This window comes from Podarcis gaigeae (assembly GCF_964106915.1).
Source record: "Podarcis gaigeae genome assembly, chromosome: 8".
Classification (NCBI taxonomy): domain Eukaryota; kingdom Metazoa; phylum Chordata; class Lepidosauria; order Squamata; family Lacertidae; genus Podarcis; species Podarcis gaigeae.
The window spans coordinates 1,317,276-1,338,267 of record NC_139684.1 but is presented as its reverse complement, the minus strand read 5'-3'; the positions used below and the strand labels follow the sequence as shown (position 1 = coordinate 1,338,267).

At 50.6% G+C, this 20,992-nt stretch overlaps 1 protein-coding gene across 26 annotated transcripts in view; it reads left to right on the top strand.

The window, feature by feature from the left end:
* ANK1 (ankyrin 1) overlaps nt 1-20,992 on the top strand; it is a 180,818-nt gene that overhangs the window by 138,926 nt on the left and 20,900 nt on the right. For 16 of the 26 annotated variants that reach the window (XR_014567554.1, XR_014567555.1, XR_014567556.1 and 13 more), the window contains 14 exons: nt 295-392; nt 899-1,123; nt 2,421-2,575; nt 4,104-4,315; nt 6,468-6,672; nt 7,795-7,851; nt 10,090-10,186; nt 10,515-10,743; nt 11,459-11,584; nt 13,026-13,145; nt 14,310-14,394; nt 14,994-15,074; nt 16,322-16,453; nt 18,560-18,706. Coding sequence is in view for 23 of the 26 variants with exons in the window: in XM_083753138.1 (XP_083609264.1) it covers nt 295-392; nt 899-1,123; nt 2,421-2,575; nt 4,104-4,315; nt 6,468-6,672; nt 7,795-7,851; nt 10,090-10,186; nt 10,515-10,743; nt 11,459-11,584; nt 13,026-13,145; nt 14,310-14,394; nt 14,994-15,074; nt 16,322-16,453; nt 18,560-18,706 (1,969 nt within the window). In the remaining 3 variants the exon portion in view is untranslated. The remainder of the gene's footprint in view (nt 1-294; nt 393-898; nt 1,124-2,420; nt 2,576-4,103; nt 4,316-6,467; nt 6,673-7,794; nt 7,852-10,089; nt 10,187-10,514; nt 10,744-11,458; nt 11,585-13,025; nt 13,146-14,309; nt 14,395-14,993; nt 15,075-16,321; nt 16,454-18,559; nt 18,707-20,992) is intronic. The other 10 variants (XM_083753120.1, XM_083753121.1, XM_083753144.1 and 7 more) reach the window with 2 other exon arrangements.

Genomic DNA, 20,992 nt, shown 5'->3' with positions numbered 1-20,992 from the left:
GTCATCTCCATTGGCCTCCATGGCTCTGGGAGGGGGCCAAAGCCCACGTGCTTTGAAGACATGTGTCTCAAGCAGGCTGCCGCCCAATGTCCCCTCCCAACTCACCCCTGGCTGTAGGGTGGGAGCATTGGCATGCTGAGGAAGGGGCCCCAAATTGGGATCTGGAGGAAGATGGACCCCCATAAAAGAAGAAGGCAGAGGTGGGGGCGTGGGGAGCCCTCAGTTTCCACAGAGGTCGTCGGTGGAAGCATCTAGGCTTGTGCTTGAACGGGTCTTCTGATTCTGTCCCTGTAGGCTTCCAAGGAATTTGACGAGGAGTCTCTCATCCCAAGCAGCCCTGCCACAGAGACCTCTGACAACATCAGCCCTGTGGCCAGCCCAGTCCACACAGGGTGAGTTCCTCCTGCTTCTCACATCCCCACTTGCCCTGGGATGTTTCCCTGCAAAACCCCAAAGTGGAGCGTGTCCTTCAGGCACCAGGGACGTGAGACAGATCAGCCCCTGCAGCTATCCCAATGACTTATCCTGAGTCAAATCAAGGAACGGCCAAGCCCAGCTGTGTCCTGCATGCTCTGACTGGCAGCAACTCTCCTGGGCCTTAGGGAGAGCACCTGCCAAGAGACCTTCTGCTTTCAAGGCAAATGCTCTTTCCCAATAAGGAACATAGAAAGCTCAGCCACACCTTTGCTTGCCACACCACTTTCCCCTGGTAAACCTGCAGCTTAGCGCAGAATCAGAACAAATGGCAGCTGGGTTCCCTGCAGATCCTCCAGCTGAGGAGCAACCACTGGGGTGAAGGGGGGTGCATTTCCAAGCTTCTCTGCTTTGGGACTCTGGGAAGCCCTGCTGTGACCTGTGCATTTGACAACTGAATCCTGCCTTTTTGCCCCCTCCCCAGATTCCTCGTCAGTTTCATGGTGGATGCTCGTGGCGGGTCCATGCGTGGGAGCAGGCACAACGGCCTCCGCGTCATCATCCCACCCAGGACATGCGCAGCACCCACACGCATCACCTGCCGCCTGGTCAAGCCCCAGAAACTGCAGGCCCCACCTCCTCTGGCCGAGGAAGAAGGGTTGGCCAGCAGGATCATTGCCCTGGGCCCTGCCGGAGCACAGTTCCTCAGGTGAAGAAGGCTAGACACTCTCCTCTCCTCACTAGCGGGCTGCTGGCCAGTTGGCACTCTGAGCTCTAATCACTCGCCGCCATGTGTGCTGGGTAGGAAAAGGAGGGTGGTGGGTGGCCCTGCTGTTCCGACATCAGGAAGACATCAAAGCCCTCGTGGTACCTCTAAGCGCCAAATGCAGTGCTTGGGGGCACATCCAAACTGAAATCCCAGTATCCTATCTCTCTGTGTATGTTATAGGTTCATGGCTTTCAGCATAGAGATGCTGTGGAGCAGAGCAGGGATGGGGAGCCTGTGGTGCTCCAGATGCAGCTGAAGTGCAGTCTCACTTTGAATGACCTCCAGGGTCCCTCCAGCTCTGTGACTCTAGTTCTCCACAACACTTAAAAATAAATATTATGAAGGTTTTTTATTAATGTAAAATCAAGAGTACCCAAAACCAACCAAACCCCGAAATCAAAGTTACAAAACATAGGAGGAGCAGTACAGAGCTTGTATTTTCCAAAGAAACAGAAAACAGATAATGTAAAACAGTAAAAGAAGCAAAACATAGAATCAAAGCCAAATATCACAATTTGATGGTGCGGGAAGGTTCAGTGTATCTGAATCTGACACATAAGAAATGAAATCCCACCCAGTGGCGTAAAAACGTTCCAGGTCTTCCTTACCTTTAAAAGCACATAATTTGTGAGTTATTTTTTCTGCACTAGCCAGAATCTACATACACTTCCTCTTCTCCTGCTGCTTTCCCCTGGAGAAAACTGATCCGTAGTGCTCAGCAAATGGAGCAAATGGCAATTTGGGTTTTCTCCAAATTGACATTTGCTCAGAGGAGCAGGGAAACCCGCTTGGCTCTCTGCATTCCAGGCATGGAAGAAGCAGAATGTGGACAAGAACATATTCTTGTACCACAGCAAGAAGCTTAAGTCCTGTAGTTGAAGCTTCCATTTCCAGGCCAAAGAAGTTCTCGCTGCATCCATGGAAGATGTTTCTTAGATCAGAAAGTTGCCATTTGATCATGTCACAAGTTCGAAAGTGCAAGTTGTGAGGAGGCTTGGGTGGGACATTTAAAATTTTAAAAGATTTCTTGAAAATTGTTTGTCCAGAATTTGGATGCCAGAGCATTCCCACCAACACAAGCAGAAAAAATATCCTCCTGCTTGCACAGCAGCACTGACAATCCCGTGGGGCATTTGATGTTATGTGAGAAAGTTGCACAGCAGAGGTGCTTCTCCCCAACTCTCGGGTGAGCATAATGGCCACTCGCTTTGGGCCCTGACACTCCACTCTCCTACAGCCCTGTAATCGTGGAGATCCCTCACTTTGCCTCGCACGGCCGCGGTGACAGGGAGCTGGTGGTTCTGCGCAGTGAGAATGGATCCATATGGAAGGAGCACCGCAGCCGCTATGGGGAGAGCTACTTGGACCAGGTCCTCAATGGCATGGATGAAGGTACGAGTGCCTGGCAGGGACAGGGGAAACCAGTTGGGGAAGAGGCTCAAAACTGCCCAAGGAGCAAGGAAGTGACAATAGCTTTTCTGGTTTCCAAGCCTCAGCTCAGGGGCAGAGGGACCATCCTCAGCCCCCTTTGCTTCTGAGCAGCCTCCCAGAGACCAGAGGCAAAAGCAGGCAGAGAAATGAATGTGAATTTCAACTTGGTGCAGTAAACTGGTTTCTTTGCCCACTCTCAGCCCGCTCTGCCCCCATTCAGGCAGGCAAGAAGCATTATCTTCAAGGACACATTCCAACATGGCAAAAAGAAGGGGGGGTGGCCTACAGAGACTTCCAGGGGCCACGAGGAGAGATCAGGAGGGCTGCATGTGCCTGCCCCCCGGGCCTGAGGTTTTCCACCCCTGCCCTAACCACCGAGCATAGCATAGCTAGCCACTCGGGTGCCCGGGGCCGTGTGCGCACCCTGCAGACGGGGGTGGAGAGAGCCACCTATGGGGGCAGGGCATGCTGCATGGAGCCTCTCTGTAGGGCGGCTGAGGCGGTGGGCAGGCGCAAGCCCCACGCTGCTCGAAAAAGCAGCGCTGAGCTTGCAGGCAGTTTGCCCACCGCTTCCCCCTCAGGAGAGACGCGTGGCTCAGGCATGCTGCAGGCCCCACGGTGTGGCCCCCAGTGCCCCCCGCCTCACCCAGCTATGCCTCTGGATTAGGCAGAGTGATGGAGGGGAGGGCTGTCAAAGGCTACTAGCCAGAAAGGCTGTGCTCTGCCTCCGAAGTTGGAGGCGGCAATGCTTCTGGTTTCTGGAAATCACTCGAGGGGAGAGGGCTCCTGCAGTGGCGTAGGAAGTGGCGTAGGCCAGTGGGTGTGGAAGTTATTTTTTCAAAAACACATGTTTGCCATTTTGTCACCCTCCTCAGTGAGGACACCCGAGGCAGCCTGCACCCACCACACCCCCCTTTCCTATGCCACTGCTAACCACATAGGACCAGGCTACCTAAAAGGCTTCCTTTGCCCACAAGTTACCTGCTTGTGCGTTGCAGGTTGCTGGGAGGCTCTTCTCTGGGATGAGGGAGGAGGCCTTTGGGGGCCACCCCTAAGAAGTCCAACTCCCTACCTTGGGAAATTGCTTTGTCCCCTTCCGATGGTTTTGACAGACATTTGGCCTAGCAAGTTGCTGGTGCCTGTTTTATGCTCCCTGATTTTTTGGTGTGACATTTTTCGCTGCTGTTCCTGAATCTCTTAAGCTGCCATTAATCCCCCTCACCTCCAGTACAGTTTCATCTGTCTGCTGGTGGTTCTACTCAAAAGGAAAATGTAAATTAAAAAAATTATTCTGATTGCAATGATTTGAAGTCGTAAGGAGTGTGAATGCTAAGTCAAACTGTTGGTCTGTGGGTCAGGGTTCTGAGCCTTTCATGACTGGTCAGTCTAGTTCTTCTATTGATTTATTGCTCGTGGCACACTATCAGCAATATGCACTTCAGGAAATTCTTGCTGTGTGATCTTACTGTGCCACTGCCAACTCTTACAGAGCTGGAGAGCCTCGAGGAGCTGGAGAAGAAGAGGATTTGCCGCATCATCACCACGGATTTCCCTCTTTACTTTGTGGTCATGTCTCGCGTGTCCCAGGACTGTGACCTGATTGGCCCAGAGGGTGGCTGTCTGCAGAGCACGTTGGTGCCTCTGGTCCAGGCCACATTCCCAGAAACAGCAGTCACCAAGAAGGTCAAGCTAGCTCTGCAGGTACATGGACAACCTCCTGTCTCTTGCATCTATCTCTAGAGCAGAGCAGTCCAGGGGGACTTGAAGCAGGAATGGTGTGGACATGGGAGTTTGTGGGTGTAGTTCTGAATTTGGGGAGCAGGCTTGGTGGGCTTCATAATAAGCAAACACAGCCAAAATAACCAATGCAAATTAAATGTGCACATAAGGTAAAGGTACCCCTCCCCGTACGGGCCAGTCGTGTCCGACTCTAGGGTTGTGCGCCCATCTCACTTAAGAGGCCGGGGGCCAGCGCTGTCCGCAGACACTTCCGGGTCACGTGGCCAGCGTGACAAGCTGCATCTGGCGAGCCAGCGCAGCACATGGAAACGCCGTTTACCTTCTCGCTAGTAAGCGGTCCCTATTTATCTACTTGCACCCAGGGGTGCTTTCGAACTGCTAGGTTGGCAGGCGCTGGGACCGAGCAACGGGAGCGCACCCTGCCGCGGGGATTCGAACCGCCAACCTGACGATCGGCAAGTCCTACATAATATAGGCAACATAATATAGGCAACATAATATAGGCAATCAAAAAATATGGAATACAGACAAGCCCCGATTTGTGCAGGGGTTGCATTCCAGGTCAGTGTGCATGTTGATGGAGCACGCATAAGCCTGCCCTACCCTGTTACACCCTCTTCAGGCTCCAAAAATGCCCCATACGTGCACAGTGGCACGTCCTTAGAACGCACACAAAACGGGGGTTGCCTGTATTTTGGCAGGGAATAATGGAAAGGCATTGAGATCTAGGCAAGGGATCTGACTGAGCGCTGGGTTTCAGGAATAGCAGCCAGGGCTGGATGGCGAAAACTGGAGTTGTGCTTCAGCATCATTCAGCATCCTCAGCAAGTTACTTGTTTATTTAGCAAAACAAGTTTCTTGACCTTAAGGTAATGAAAATAGTTTTGTAAAAACATTTAAAATCTCAGAAACCGGAGGAGGGGCTGAGTGGGATTTGCCATGGCTGGAGGCGGAACTTGGTTGCCATATGCAACCAAGTCCTGACTGGGTGGCTGCATGGGGCTCAGCCACTAACAGAGTAACAAAAACCAGATCCATTCAGTGCAAGCACACATTAATGCATTGTCCAGTCTGGTCCTCAGAGTGACAAATGCTGGGCTGCTTACTGGATCTCCCACTTTTGCAGATCTCTGGTGGACATTCGGGTTATTCAGGGGCCTGGCTCTGGAGTTGCCTTTGAAAGAGGCCACAGCAGAGCACATGGCTGGCATCCTGGCAGCAAGGAGGGGCCCCCTCCAGCAGCACGGCTCTTTTGGCATGTCTCCCTGTGGGAATGTTGAGGACAGTAGGAGAGGATATATTGATTAATACAGGGGTCAGCAACCTAAGGCCCATGGGCCACAAGCGGCCATGGGGGTCGTTTAACCGGCCCATGGACCCCCGCCACCTGCTCGTGGCAGACTGCCTTCCGGGACACTGGCCAGCTTCCCATTGGTTGCAGGAAGCTCCTGCAGCCAATGGGAAGCTGTGCACGCCTCCTCCGCGCTGGAAGGAGCACCAGAAATAGCATTTGCGCGTGCGTGCGTGCGTATGCGCGCACACGCACACGCACACACACACACACACACACACACTGGACCACTGCGGCGTCTGTGGGACCATGAATTGTGAGAATCACTTGAGTTAAGCAATCCAGTCTGGCTTGTCCAGACTGGATTTGTTCCTGGTAAATCCCCTTTTGTTCCCTCTTAAAAACAATAATGACACAATAGTCTTCTTTAAGAAACTAATGATAAGGTTTACTCACACAGTACACAGTGTGATCCTGAAGGCAGGCTTTAGTTACAGATACAGAGAAATGTGTGGGTTCACCCTCTTTTGTGGAATGAGCCCATGTGCTGCTGGCTGAGAGCCACACACAGCAAAAAAGGTATCAAGAAGAGTTGAGAGGAAGAGCATCAAGAGGAAGAGGAAAATGGCTGCGTGACCTGCCCCTTTGTAGGGTCTGCCAGGGTCACGCCCATCTACCTGGTCACACACAGGGGGAGGACGCTCCAGACGAGGCGTGACAGGAAGTCCTCCTGGCTGGAGCAACATTCCCCTGCGTGTCCACTCTGGTCAAACAGGAAATGTTGTACTTGACTGCTGATGTTACATCCCACACTCCCTGCAGGCGCAGCCGGTGCCAGATGAGCTGGTGACAAAACTTCTGGGGAACCAGGCAACATTCAGCCCCATAGTGACAGTGGAGCCACGCCGCAGGAAATTCCACCGCCCCATTGGGCTGCGCATCCCCCTGCCCCCTTCATGGAGGGAGAACCCCCGGGACAGTGGGGAGGGCGATACAACCAGCCTGCGGCTCCTCTGCAGTGTCATAGGTGAGTAGAGATAACTGGTGGCGTCTTTTGGGGCTGGAGCACAAGCCTCCCTCCTGCTCTTCATTTTGTTGCTCACTTTGTAGGTTCCAAAGTTGCAGCTTGAGGCAGATGGCAGAGAGATTTCAGGGATTTGGTGGGAGAGGCAATGGAAGGGAGCAAATGTTCCACCGTTGGCAGCAACTGCCTGTGATTTCACCCCTAGGGTGAGGGCAAGAAGATTTGCGCTCACTCTGCTTTCAGAAAGATGCTCCTTGATGGCAGCAGCAGTAGAGTGAGGGGAAATGCTTTCTGCGCTCGCTTTAGGAGGACATCATGCGGGAGAGGGAAGGGTGGTTGGGGGGAGAGCCAGGTACCACTAAGAATGGAAAAGAAGAGGCAGCGGGAAAAGGTAAGCCAGGTAGCAGTTTCAAGGAAGCTCATCTACCCCACTGGCACTCGTGCTCTCCCTGCAAATCTTTTAGTGTTGTCTCTTTCTTGGGTGGGCTGCTCTTTCAGGGGCCCTTCATCGGTTTTGGTCTGCTGGTTGGCTCTTTTTAATGGTTCAGGGGCTCAGCTATGCCCTCTGCCTCTGGGGACTCTTGTCCTTTCATCACAGATGTTTTTGGATGATAGCCTTGTATGGCTGGGCTGCCTGAGGCTAATGGAAAGCAGAGCCCAAAAACATCTGGAGGGCACCAGGTCGGCAAAGGCTGAGCTAGGGAATCCCCCACAGGTGGCTGCCCAGCTGGATGTCTTCTGTGCTGGAGATGCAATGCATTTTCCCAGCAAGGTATTTATTCTTGTTTTGTACTTGGAAAAATATCCCCCTATCCATTTTTTTGTAATTATGTATTTTATCATTTCCATGCATAAAGCAGTTTACTATTAACAATGCAAAGTTAACAGCAAAAATTTGCACACCCCAGAATCGAAGCAAACTTTTAAAAATAACTGAGCCAAAAGATTCCTAATCATAATTCTTCCAACACCAAATCTCCATGCCATCAATTTTGGATCAGCCCAGACAAGATCTTAAGTCTGAAATAAAGTGAAGTCACAATGACAGTGCTAAGATTTGCTGGGTTTAAGAACAAGCTTCTACATAAACTATAAAAGGATCCTGTGTTTGTTTTGTTTATTTAGCAGATTCATACCCTACCTTGCAATCAATTGATTCTCAAGGCGACTTACAAGTAACAGGTAATACCTAACGCAAAGAACCCTGAACTCACACATGCCAGGATGACCCAACAGCCTTCAGTTCTGCGGCTGACGGAGGGGGTCAAAGCAAGATTCCCTTCGGCCATCCCAGAGCAGCTGGCAGTTGGAACAGAGTGTTCTTTCTGGTGGAGTAATGGTTAGAGTGTTGGACTAGCACCTGGGTGCCCAGGTTTCAAATGGCCACTCAGCTGTGAAGCTTGCTGGGTGCCATGGGACCAGTCACACCCTCAGCCTCAGCTACTTCACACCCGTGGCGTCGCAGGGGGCGGTGCCATGTTGGGGGGGGGGTGACAAGGCACCCCGTGGGCACAGCTGCGAACAGAGGATCCTGCCACTGTCCGTACGGTGTTTGAGTGGCGCCGGCAGCAAACCGTTACGTACATGCATGCACGGTGTCACGCACTTGCGCTGTACGTAGTGACGCCGCACATGCACTGTACATAGCAGTTTTCCGCCAGCGCCGCTTGAGCACTTTATGAATGGTGGTGGGATCCCTCCGGTGCCACTACAGCCGCAAGCGGAGGATCCCACCACCATCTGTACGGCGCTTGGGCGGTGCCAGCAGCAAACTGCTACATACAATTCATGGGCAGTGTCTCACACATGCGTTGTACGCAGTGACACCGCACATGTGCCCTACGCAGCAACGCAATGCATGCATCGTATGTCGCAGCACAACGCATGCCCTGCCCTGGGTGTCGGTTAGCCTTCGTTTGCCCCTGCTTCACAGGGTTGTTGTGAGGTCAGGTGGGGAGGGGTGGGCTGGGGAAGACGACACCATGACCTCCTTTGTGGAAACGAACAAATACAGCAAAGCTTCCTGCAGCTGCTGCTTCTCTGACTGGTGCTTGAGATCAGGCCAGTCTTTCCCTGGTGGTTGTCTTTATTTTCATCCTCAGTAACTCAGTGACAGAGCATCTGCTTTGCATGCACATAGTCCCACGTTCCATCCTTGGCATCTCCAGGGAGAGCTGGGAAGGCTCTTGCCACTCAGCGTAGGCAGTTCTGAGCTGGTGGGACCAACAGCCGGACTCAGTGCAAGGCAGCTTCCTGTATGCCTGTGATCTCAGGTGAGCAGCAGAGCAGCAGCGAGGAAGGTTGCTTGGTGGTTTGGCAAGAAATTATGCACGGTAGTGAGCAATGGAGGGGGGGTGCCTCTTGGGTGCATCTCTCCATCCCTGTGACTTGCGTAACCTCACGGGGAGGAAGGAACCAGGATGTGCTGGAAGAAGAACCAGTGTGACTGCCTGCATCGCTGGGTGGACTGGAATAAAACGTTGTTGTTGTTACATTTATATCCTCCCTTTTTCTCCAAGGAGCTCAAGGTGGCATATGTGGTTCTCCCCACCCCACCCCACCCCATTAATCCCTACGCCAACCCAGTGAGGGAGGTTGGCTGAGAGGCAGTGACTGGCCCAAGGTCACCCAGGGAGCTTCATGTCCAAGTGGGAATTTGAGCCCTGGTCTACCAGGTCCTAGGCTGACATTCTAACCATTAAACACCATACTGGCTGGAGAGATGGCATATAAATATATTCCATAAACATTAGAAATAAATATCAACACAGAGCTCACAGAATATTCTCCAACTGCAGAGCAGGCCCCTTTTCTTCAGGACTTTGCAGCTGAAGTGGAAACTGAGCATGCCAGCGGAATGAAACACTGGCTCAGTTCTCCCCCTTCCCCGGTGGTTTCTGCCTTTTCCATTTTAAGTGCTGTGTGAACATTCAAGTGTTGAAAAATTCATCTGTTACCTAGGTTTTTTCCCCTTTTTAATTAATGTACTGAAATACAAAACTGTGCTGTGCACCTGAGGAGGTTCTTGGGGCTAGGGGCCACCAATCAGTGCAGCCAGGCTTCTGCTTAAAGCCTCTCGGCCCCCCAAGCTCAAGTCCAGGGCTGGCTTGGGCCCGCTGGGACTGCTGAAGTGGAAGGTAGCCAGGCCAGTGCCAGGCAAACCCAACTTCCTCTAGTTTGTTTCCCATCCTCTTCCTCGGAGTTCCGCAAAGGCAATGCTAGAGGAGCCTGGCAACCGGCAACACATTGGGCTGGTTGGAGAGCAGCGTGAGGTTGGACCTAATGGACCAGCCTTCCCGGCTCAAATCTGGGAAAGTGCATTTTGGACTGAAGGCTGCGAGGGCCCTTCCAGGTCAGTCTGCCTGCTCCAAAAACCTCCTGTGCACACCTGTGTGCTTTCTCCCCACTCTCTTGTCTCAGGAGGAACAGCCCCAGCACAATGGGAGGACATCACAGGGACCACAAAGCTTGTTTATGCCAACGAGTGTGCAAACTTCACCACCAATGTTTCTGCCAGGTGAGCCTGAGGGGCCATTTGGGGGAGCTGCGTGCATTGCACCTCAAAGTGACAATTAAACTGGCATAGCTTTGGAACATAGAAAAAGGTTAACCAGAGGCAGACCTGTTTAGGGAAGTCTTTAATGTTTGACGTTTTAGCGTGCTTTTAATATTCTGTTGGGAGCTGTCCAGAGTGACTGGGGAAACCCAGCCGGATGGGTGGGGTATAAATAAATTGTTGTTGTTGTTGAAAGTCTGGGAAATAGCTCAGCTTCCTAAATTTCTGGTTACGGCTGGGTGGTGAGCCTGTGGCTTCTTCCATGTGCCCCTTTCCTCTTCCTGCCCAGGTTCTGGCTGGCAGACTGCCCGTGCACAGCCGAAGCCATCCATTTTGCTATGCTGCTTTACAAAGAGCTGGCAGCTGTGCCCTACATGGCCAAGTTTGTGGTGTTTGCCAAAATGAACGAGGGCCGCGAGGGCCGCCTGCGCTGCTACTGCATGACCGACGACAAAGTGGACAAGACGCTTGAGCAGCATGAAAACTTCACTGAAGTGGCACGCAGCCGGGACATTGAGGTAGCTCCCTGGTACCTGGGGCCCTGCCCTGCTGAAGCTCTTGGCTGAGGGACAGGCCACCGTCTAGAAGGAGCTTTTTAAGTGCTGTCATAGCCCTTGCCTATTGTTAGTAGCATTAGAATTGTACATTGCAGTGGTTTCCAGACAGTGATTTGTGACCTTCATTCAAATGGTTTGTAATGTGTCTGCAAAAATGCAATTAAGAGTAGTAGACCCGTAATCTGGTGAACCGGGTTCGCGTCTCTGCTCCTCCACATGCAGCTGCTGGGTGACCTTGGTCTAGTCAAACTTCTTTGAGGTCTCTCAGCCCCACTCACCTCACAGAGTGTTTGTTGTGGGGGAGGAAGGGAAAGGAGAATGTGAGCCGCTTTGAGACTCCTCCAGGTAGTGATAAAGCGGGATATCAAATCCAAACTCTTCTTCTTTACAATTGCTACAACAGGCAGAAAAATTATATAGTGGCACTCTAAGACCCTCTAAAATTGTTTGCTGGGGAGGGGGAGTTTAGCTCAAATGCCTCCTTATTGATTGATTGATTGATTGATTGATTGATTGATTTAAAAAACAAGCATGCCAGAACAAAGTACCTGCCCAACATAGCTTCTAGGATGGCCTTAAACCTGTGCCATGAGAGCGTTTCATGATGAGCTGCCATTTCTGGAGGTGGAGCATAACCCTTTCAAAGGCTTGGAGACCTTACTGCCTGTTTCTGCAGGTGGTGGAGGGGATGCCCCTGCACACAGAGCTTTCTGGGAACCTGGTGCCCATCAAGAAGGCCACCCAGCAGCGCAGCTTCCTGTTCCAGTCATTCCGGGAGAACCGCCTGATCATCCCTGTCAAGGTGAGAGGCAAGGGGGTCAGCAGGATGCTTTGGGAGTGAAATCGCTGGGCTCTGATCGACCAGCCTGCTGCTGCTCTCACTTGTGATGCCACTGAAATTCATCATGATCTGGTTGGCAATCATGTTTTCCCAGCTTCTTTGCTTGTTTGAATTTATATACCACCCTATATACACAGCTCTCAGGGCAGTTCACAGAATAAAATCAGAATATAAAACTACAAAATACACAAAATAAAAACAACAACAACCCAATAACCCCTCCCAAATAACCCACACTTTAAAAGCTTGTGGTGCCCAGATACAGGGCCCAGGCCTGTTGTTGGATGAAGTGGAGCAGCTGCTTCAGGTGGCAGGAGCTGGAGGGCAGCACACCCGCTGCGCAGTGGACAATACCCTCCCATTACCAGCGTGGAAGCACAAGCCAGCGGTCTGTCCTGTCCCTGCAGTGGGGAGCAGGTGCCATCTCCCCCTCAGAGAGGACGTGGCTCCAATACATCACAAGTCCCACATCGCTTTGGCTCAGGACCAGCGCCCCACCTAGTCTTTCTCTTGAGCCCACCTGCAGATGCATAGGCCAGGAGATACGTGAGGAACCTGCGTCCAGTTGGTGTTGGTCTCCCCATTCTGTTCAGCTCCTTAAGGAACTCTGGAAATTGTAGCTCAGTGAAGGGAGCAAGGTGTGGAGGGGGCCAAAAAAGACATCGCAAGCTTGGAGAAAACTTGTGGAGCACAGTTTCCAAACACTTGTTGAGAAAGCCCATCAGCACTGATCCTGACTCTGAGGAATAGATCACTCCCGTCCATTGTTCTCCTCACTTCCTGGAGTTATAGGGAGCCTTCAGTCCCATTCCTACAACGGCCCCACTGCCTACTGGTCCGTTTCCAGGCACGACTCAAAAGAGCTGATGATGGCCCATAAAGCCCTGTGAGGCTTAGGTCCAAGCTCTCTGAAAAACCACATTCCCCCCTTTTCTCGGTCCTGCCACCCTCACAAGCCCACTTGCATGGACGTGGGAGAGGGCCTTCTTGGTGGCTGCTCTCAGATTGGAACTCCCTCCCGGGAGAAGTTAGACAGGCTCCCTCCCTGCTGTCCTGTAGTCCCTTTCTGAGAACAAGGCGGTATAAACAAATAATTGTTATCATGATAATAATTCTCATTCCAGGAGGCTTTTGGGAACTGACTGCATTTAGTGAAAGGGCTGGTACTGTGCTGTTTTTATTGTAATTTGCTGCATGTTTTTAATCTCTCTCTCTCTTTCTCTCTCACACACATATTGTTTTAGTTCAATAAATGTATAATTGTTTTTAAATTATTGGGTTTCAAAAAATGTTTTTAGTTGTTTCTGTTTTATTCATAAGCTTAACTGAGTCCTTGCAGGAAGAAAAGCTGCGTAGTAGTAGTAGTAGTAATTAATAATAATAATAATAATATTGGGAGCAGGTGCGAGACAGCAGCCGGGAAGCCAGCGGCTCCTTGTCCTTCCTCCGCAAAGCCATGAAGTACGAGGAGCTCCAGCATGTCCTCTGCCACCTGAACATCACAATGCCGCCCTGCTCCAAGGTGAGTCCTGCCTGAGCATGTTATTTATTTACTCGTTAAACGCAGGGCTTTTTCCCCAGGAGGAACTTGCTGGAACTCAGTTCCGGCATCTCTCAGGTGAGTTCTGGTGGCTGTCAGGTGGGCACCATCACCATTGTAAGAGAACAAGGGAGGCGTTTTGGTAAGTTCCAGCCACTCTTTTCTAGAAAAATAGTACTGATTAAACTTATTAGCCACCTGTCACCCAGAGGGTCTCTAAGCAGCTTACATAAAATATATGTATGCATAAATGCATCACCAGATAGAAAAGGGTTGGGGAAAGTTATATAACACATTGTTTAAGAACTGTTAACAGTTTCACTAATTGCAGCTGGATGAGCCCTAGCACAGTACGGTGGTACCTCTGGTTACGTACTTAATTCGTTCTGAAGGTCTGTTCTTAACCTGAAACTGTTCTTAACCTGAAGCACCACTTTAGCTAATGGGGCCTCCCGCTGCTGCCGCGCGATTTCTGTTCTCATCCTGAAGCAAAGTTCTTAACTCGAGGTACTATTTCTTGGTTAGCGGAGTCTGTAACCTGAAGTGTATGTAACCCGAGGTACCACAGTACGGTAAGGAATTAGACAATCTATCCATGCAATTTTCGTATAAGAACAATTGGTTTGTTACAGTCTCAGAAAAGACAACATTCAGTTTAATACTGACACAAGGTCAAGCAAAACTGCAAGATTTCAGTGCAATAAGGCAGGGCTTCCTCCAATCTGCCATGTTTCTCTGCTCCTCCCTCTCTCAGGGGCTCCTGGAGGCAGGAAAATCACCAGCCTTTCCAGACCCTCCAAGTGTCCCTATTTTCCAGGGACATTCCTGATTTAGAGAAGCCTTCTGATTTGATCCCGGAATTTCCCACTTTTCCTTAAGATGTCCCTATTTTCATTGGAGAAATGTTGGAGGGTATGGAGTTATCTGACCCCCGAGCCGTCTGAAGGCAGCCCTGTATAGGGAAGGGTTTTTTGGTGATATATGTTTGATTATGTTTTTATATATGTTGGAAGCTGCTGAGATGCTGGCTGGGGCATCCCAGTCAGATGTGTGGGGTATAAATAGTAAAATTATCATTATGGAATGGGCTGTCCCTATTTTTATCGGGCAAATGTTGGAGGTTATGCCTTTCCTTGATGCCCCCAGAGTTCCGGCAGTGAGGAGCGAAGGAGAACGCTGACGCCGCTAGCCTTGCGTGAGAGATACAGCCTCCCCAGCGAGAGCACCCTGGGTAAGAGTCCTTGGGGCCAGAAGAGGGGGCTTGGCAGGGCAGTTCATAGGTCAGGAAATGGAACTGGGATTCAAGACGGCCTTTTGCCATTAGTCTGAAGGGAGACATTCTGGTGTCTCTTAGTGAGGTGGGATCTGTGCACCCTTTTATTGCTTCAGCTGTGTTTCTAGATTTTTATTGGATGTTCTTAACTGGTTTTAATTTGAGACGCTTTCAGTACAACTGAAAAGCAACTGATGATGATGATGATGATGATGATGATAGGAGCTTTCTGCAGGCAGGGAGTTTATATGTTCCTCTGTTTCCTTTGTGGAAAGCTAGCATCCCAGGTGGGTTGGGTGCCAGACTACTTGATGGTAACAGCTACAGGCAGTATAGAAATTTTAATAATAATAGTAGTAGTAGTAGTAGTAGAGAAACTGAACAGGATTTGTGACTGAGACCAGGGCAAAGTTGAGTAAGGGACCAATCAGCCTCTTGACCTTGTTAACAACCTGCTAACAACCTGCACAATGTCAGAGACCCCAGCAGTGACTGTGAGTTTTGTGCCCTGTCTTTGCCCAAAACTTACTCTGCTTCCCCCTCCCTCCCCCCCCCAGGCTCAGTAAGCAGCACAGAGAAGGACAGAACAGACATGAAGATGGCTGTTATTGCAGAGCATTTGGGCCTCAGTTGGGCTGGTGAGTGACACTGGTGTCCTTGCAAAAAAGGGGTGAAAGGCCCTTCCAGGCGTCCCTTTCATTGTACTTTCATGATTTGTTCTTCTGGAGGCATAAAGGCGCTTCTACACAATGCTGCTGCCAATACTGTTTGTGCCTGCAAGTGTTTTGGGGCAGACATACGGCCTCGTTTCCAACTGGCACTTATTGCATAACTTCCTGCTAACATCCTGCCATTTTCCATGCCACAAATATTCCCATCTGTTCCCACAACTGACCTTAGATGCTCTGAGTTCCCAGCACTCTGGGCTTGCTGGGTGGGAATCTTTCCTGCTATTATCCCACACACTCCCTGTGGTTTTTTGTTTTTGTTTTTTGTGAACACCCACCTGGCAAAAAAGTCTCCAGAACCCTTGTCTCCCAGCTCGGTCACTGGGATCTTCTGCAGGAGCCTCTTGCTGGTCGTTCCCCAAGTTGGCCAGGCTCATTTGGCAACAGCAAGCACTGAGCCTGAGCCTTCAGTGTCATGGGCCCAGTTGTAGGGAAGACTCTGCCTGGGGAGATTCAGCTGGTGAACTTGGAAATGCAGGCTTGGAAATGCCAACTTGGAAATGCAGGCTGGAACCGTTTCTGCTCCATTAGCCCTCAGCAATCAGGAGCACATCCTTCCATATCTGATTACAACAGTTGTGTATGGTTTTTCTTGTGTGATTTCACACATAGTTCTTGTAAACCAAGAACTAATAATAATAATTTATTACTTGTACCTCACCCATCTGACTGGGTTGCCCCAACCACTCTGGGCAGCATTTTGATATTTTTCTAAATATATAGCTAAACTGCATCAAGTGTGGCATACCCAATAGCAGGGAGGGGTGAGGAACTTCAGGCCTTCCCGTCTGACTCTTGGTGCTGCCCTTGGGCCACACCCCTCACTAGCCCTTGTTTTGCATGCACAGAGTTTTTGGCTGGCTGGGATGTGTCCCTGGATTCTGACAACGCCTCTTGCTTGCCTGGAGACAGGGCAGAGAGGAGCACCGCCTGTGTGCAGAAACCAGCCCCCTGTGCAGCAGAAGAGTCACTTCCATTGCTCTCCCGCCACCCTGGCATGTGGCCCTTGGAAGGTTGCTCTGCATGCTGGCCCTCGGGCTGCAAAAAGTTCACTGCACAGAGGGCCGGTCGCAGGGCCTTCCTGCTCCCCCCCCATGTCTGATGGCTGCTGTGCTTTGTGTCTCTTTCCTGGCCCCGCCACCCCCCACTCCCTCCAGAACTGGCCCGGGAGCTGCAGTTTGGTGTGGATGACATCAATAGGATCCGTGTGGAGAATCCCAACTCCCTTCTGGAGCAGAGCCTGGCCCTGCTGAACCTGTGGACCAGCCGTGGCAGCCAGAGTGCCAACAGTGCGTATTAGCAAGGGGGCTGGGGGCGCATGGGCTTCACCTCTTGCTGTCCTGAAGAGGGAGGCCACACACCACCAGAACTGAGGTTCCCCCGGGGGACTTTCCTTTGCACATGACCACATTCAATACATGGCATTCCTTCACCCTCACCCATCAAAACATTGAATGCATTGCACATTGGAGCAGCTGGCCATGCCCCCCTCAGGCCTGCTCTTTCCTGGTCTGGGCCGGCAGTGAGGGGGGCAATGCTCCTCATTTGTGCATGGCTAGTCTCCCTAAAGGTACATTCTTGGGGATCTTCTGCCAGCATTCATTTCCTCCCTGGTTGTGAGGAGGGTTACTTTTTCTTCCTTGAAAAGTACCTAGAGTTGAAAGGAAGTCAAAAGAAGGACAGTCTTTCCTACATCCTCTTCCAGCTCTACATGCTTTTCAAGGTGCAAATTCATTCCACCGGATCGAACTGTGATGTGGACAAGTGAAGCCTGTTTCGTGGAGTTTCATGAAAACACAAATAAACCTCGTGGGATTTGGTGACACTTTCTGCAGAGGAATACAGGCGAGCTATTCAGAACAAAAAGCGAAACTCATTATAAATAGCAACATCATGGAGGAATGCAGTATAAGGAAGGGAACCAGGCAAGGATGCCCCTTGTCTCCATTATTTTAGTATTGGAAATCCTGAATAAAAAGAGAAGAGAAGAAGGGAAGATAAGAGGTATAGTGTGTGGGGGAAAATCTTATAAACTCAAAGCCTTTGCTGATGACCTGATAAAAATGACCCAAAGGAAAGTCTATTGAGAACACTAGAGTTGATAAATGAATTTGGGAGAGTGGCAAGTTTTAAACTTAACACAAAGAAAATCAAATTATTGGTAAAAAAATATGGATGTGCAAGGAAAAAAATGAATTACAAGTTATATGCGGCCTGGAAATTAGCAAAAAAGTGAAATATCTGGGTATATGGTTCACAGCTAAGAATATCAATTTATTCTAGGATAACTATGTTAACACTTGGAAGGAAATAAAAAACAAACTGGAAATTTGGAGCAGGCTAAATATCTCTTTTGGGGGAAGAATTTCCACAATAAAGATGAGCATACTCCCAAAAACGATTTTCTTGTTTCAGTCCATTCCGGTGATAGGGATGGCAGGCTGCTTCAAAGATTGACAGAAGGATATATCAAGATTTATCTGGAATGGGGGAAAACCTAGAATTAAACATAAATTATTGATTGATATAAGAGAAAGAGGAGGATTTGCACTATCAAATTGTTTAGATCTAGGATAAACATTTGCTGGAAATGCAAGGAGGCTGAAGGCACATGAATCCACATGTGGTGGAACTGTAAAAAGATTAGATAGTTCTGGGAAATGATTTATAGCGAGCTGAAGAAAATGTTCAAATGTTCCTTCCCTAAAAAGCCGGAAGCCTTCCTGCTAGGAATTATGGGTAATGAAATTCCAAAAAAGTTTAGGAGAGTCTTTATGTATGTTACAGTTGCTGCCAGAATGTTAATTGTAAAAGGCTGGAATGGAGAAGATATCCCATTCAAATCAGACTGGCAAAATAAACTGAGAGAGTATGCTGAACTAACAAGCAAGTTTACGAGACGTTACAGATGAAAAATTTAACAGAGAGTGGGACATATATAGTGTTTGTGTAAAGGAACATTGTCAAAATATTAATCCGTTGGCAGGTATTGACTGAATGTCTGTGGGTGAATAGGATAATATAATACTTAAAGTAAGCCAAACAATGTGGAGAAAATAAAGTGAAGTGTGCAAGAAATATAATCTGGGAATATAATGGAAGATGGGAGGTCACGTTGAAATCAATTGCAAAATGGTGTAAAAAGCAAATAACTGAGGAACGAACAACTGTATTTTTTTAATACTTTTTATGCTGTCTTCAACATCTAATGATCATTTTTGTTATACAATTTTCAATTAATAAAGCATGGGGGGAGGGGAGAAAAGAAGAAGAAGAAGAAGCCTGCAGGTGCTGGACAACCTGTTCCTGCTGCATTCCATGATAGATGGTTGCAAAAATGAATCCCCTGCTGTCACGTCTGGCTGATATGTCTCCTTCCTCTTCTCCTTTGGCAGTGGAAAACCTGTACACGGCTCTGCGCAACATAGACCGCAGTGAGATCATCAACATGCTGGAAGGCTCTTCCCGGCAAAGTCGTAGCCTGAAGGGAGACAAACGCTACTCCAATCGGGATTACTCCCTGTCACCCTCCCAGATGAATGGTGAGTGCCGGCCCAGATCCTGCCACACCAGATCCTTGCCTGGTGTCTCTGGTGAACCCGGAGTCATGTGCCCAGGCTTAGGCTTGCGCAGGTCTTTTCAGTGTGACTGCCCCTCCCTCCCCCCTCCCTCTGGATTTCTGCTGCCCCCTTCAGCCCATTTTGTGGTCCCTGAGATCAACCAGCTACCTGCCTGCTAAAAAACCCTCCTGGCTGGCAGCTTCCTTCCCCTTTGGCCTCAGCTAGAACCAGCCAACTCTAAGCTCACACCCTGGTGGGGTGGAATAAATCCACAGACACCCAGGGAATGTCGTGGGGGGATCAGGTGCTGGGGCACGCTGTGTGGCTTTGGGCAAGGGAGGCAAGAGCATAGCTGGGAGGGCCAGCGAGGGCCACAGCCAGGTGTTAAAGAACAGTTGTGAGTGAGGACACATCCACATTTCCACTGGTCTCCTAGTTTTCAGTTTGCCCCACCTCTTTCCTTGGGAAAATCCACTCTTTATCACTGAAGCAGAACAAACACCCATACATGGGAAACCCATTCAGTGAGGAGGAGGAGCTTTTCCTGGGGGGAAGCAGCGAGACAAGCGGAAGGGTGGACGAGCCCAGGGTCCTGGAGTCCAAGGGGCAAAGTGGCTGTGGTGCCATGTGCCCCACTGCATACACAGGGCACTTGTGGTCCATAAAGTGAATAGTGGGGGGGGGGGTCCAGACTGGGACCCTGGCATTAGGAAGTGGCTTTTGCAGAAAGATAGGCGGTAGGAATGCAGACTTGTGGCGACGCAGGGGGGAGGGGTAAGGAGCACACCTTCTGTGGTGCAAAGAGATAGGAAAACCTGCGTAGATCCAGAGAGAGGCTGCCCTGAGAGAGGGAATCTGAGGTTGGTGCAGAGAGAGAAAGAGGCCCTGCAATGGTGCAGCTCAAATGGCCTCTAGGGATCAGGCCTTGGGTTGGCGCAAGGTGTGCCTGGAGATGGGTGCAGAGAGGTTCTGGGCTTTGAAGCCTGGACCCTGGGCTCCAGCTATCAGTTAGACGCATTGCACATTAGGAAGAGGGTGTGGGCTGGTGTGGCTTAGTGGGCCCTGGGAGCCAGATCAGCAGCCAACCCTGTGGTCAAGAGTGCTGCGCACGGGGGTTCAGAGGTGTGCGCGCTCATTCCCTCCCCCCCATCCCAGTTCAATCTGCGTGCTTCCACATGCTATCAGCCTGAGTTGGCTGGCCAGTTGGCGCCTATCCTGACCGTTGTCCTCCGTCTTGGTCCTGACCTCTCTCCTCTTCCTCCTTTTTCTCCTCCACTGCCTGTCTCCACTGTTTCTCTCTCTTTCTCTCTCTCTCATTTGACCTGAGCCGTCCGTCCGAGAGCTTTTGCCCTGCTGATGAATGCATGCTGTGCCTGGCCGGACCTGGCAGCCATGCCAGGCTGAATGTTGCCACTTTGCCCTTTGCTGCTACCCGCCCTCCCTTCCTGGCTTCCCTTCCTTGCCCAACGGCTGTTAGCAGAGCCTGGGGAAACGGGAAGGGCTTCCCTTCAGCCTGCTGATCCCAAAGCCCCCCTGGGCAGGTCAACCCCCCACCCCACCCCCGCACGGCTGAGCAGGCAAAGTCCAGGCACAGCAACTGTGGAAAAGCTGCATGGAGCAAGAGTCCCCCTCACACACACACACACACACACACGGCACACCTGCAGGAGGCCTTGGCTCCCCTGGTTCCCCTGCCACCGGGTGAAGCAATTGCCCTTCCCGTTGCTCTTTATCCATAATTACACAGCACTATCAGTAAGCGACATGGTGCCTTATAGAGCTTTGCTAATAAATAGGTCTTGGTCCCCAAGGAACTTGCAGCCTAAATGTCAATAGTGGGGGAGGCAAAGAAGAGAACGGGGTGGGAGATCAGTCTGGCAAGGAGTGAACATGAGCAGATTAAAGCTACAAGGGCTTTAAGCTTCAGAATCCAAAAACTCACCTTTCCTATGAAGTCTCAGAGTAAGCCCTTTAATCCTCATGCCCAACTGTAGCCAGGTGTAAGTAAGGGGGGCTACAAATGCTCTCCAGCATCCCTGGTTCTCCTTGACTCCTCCCTTCCCTGCTGAGATACACTGAGGTGCGTCTCACACTTTTCCCAGGCTTCTTGGCAGCTGCTGTGGCCCAGATGCCCACTGCGGGTGCCTCTGTGGGTGGTTCATTCCTTGGCTGCCCGAAATCTGGTGGGGGCATCTGGGAGCAGCAGCTGCCCAAGGGCTGCCCAAGGTCAAGAGCAGCTGTAGGGAGCCAGTGGAAACTCTGGGTGCA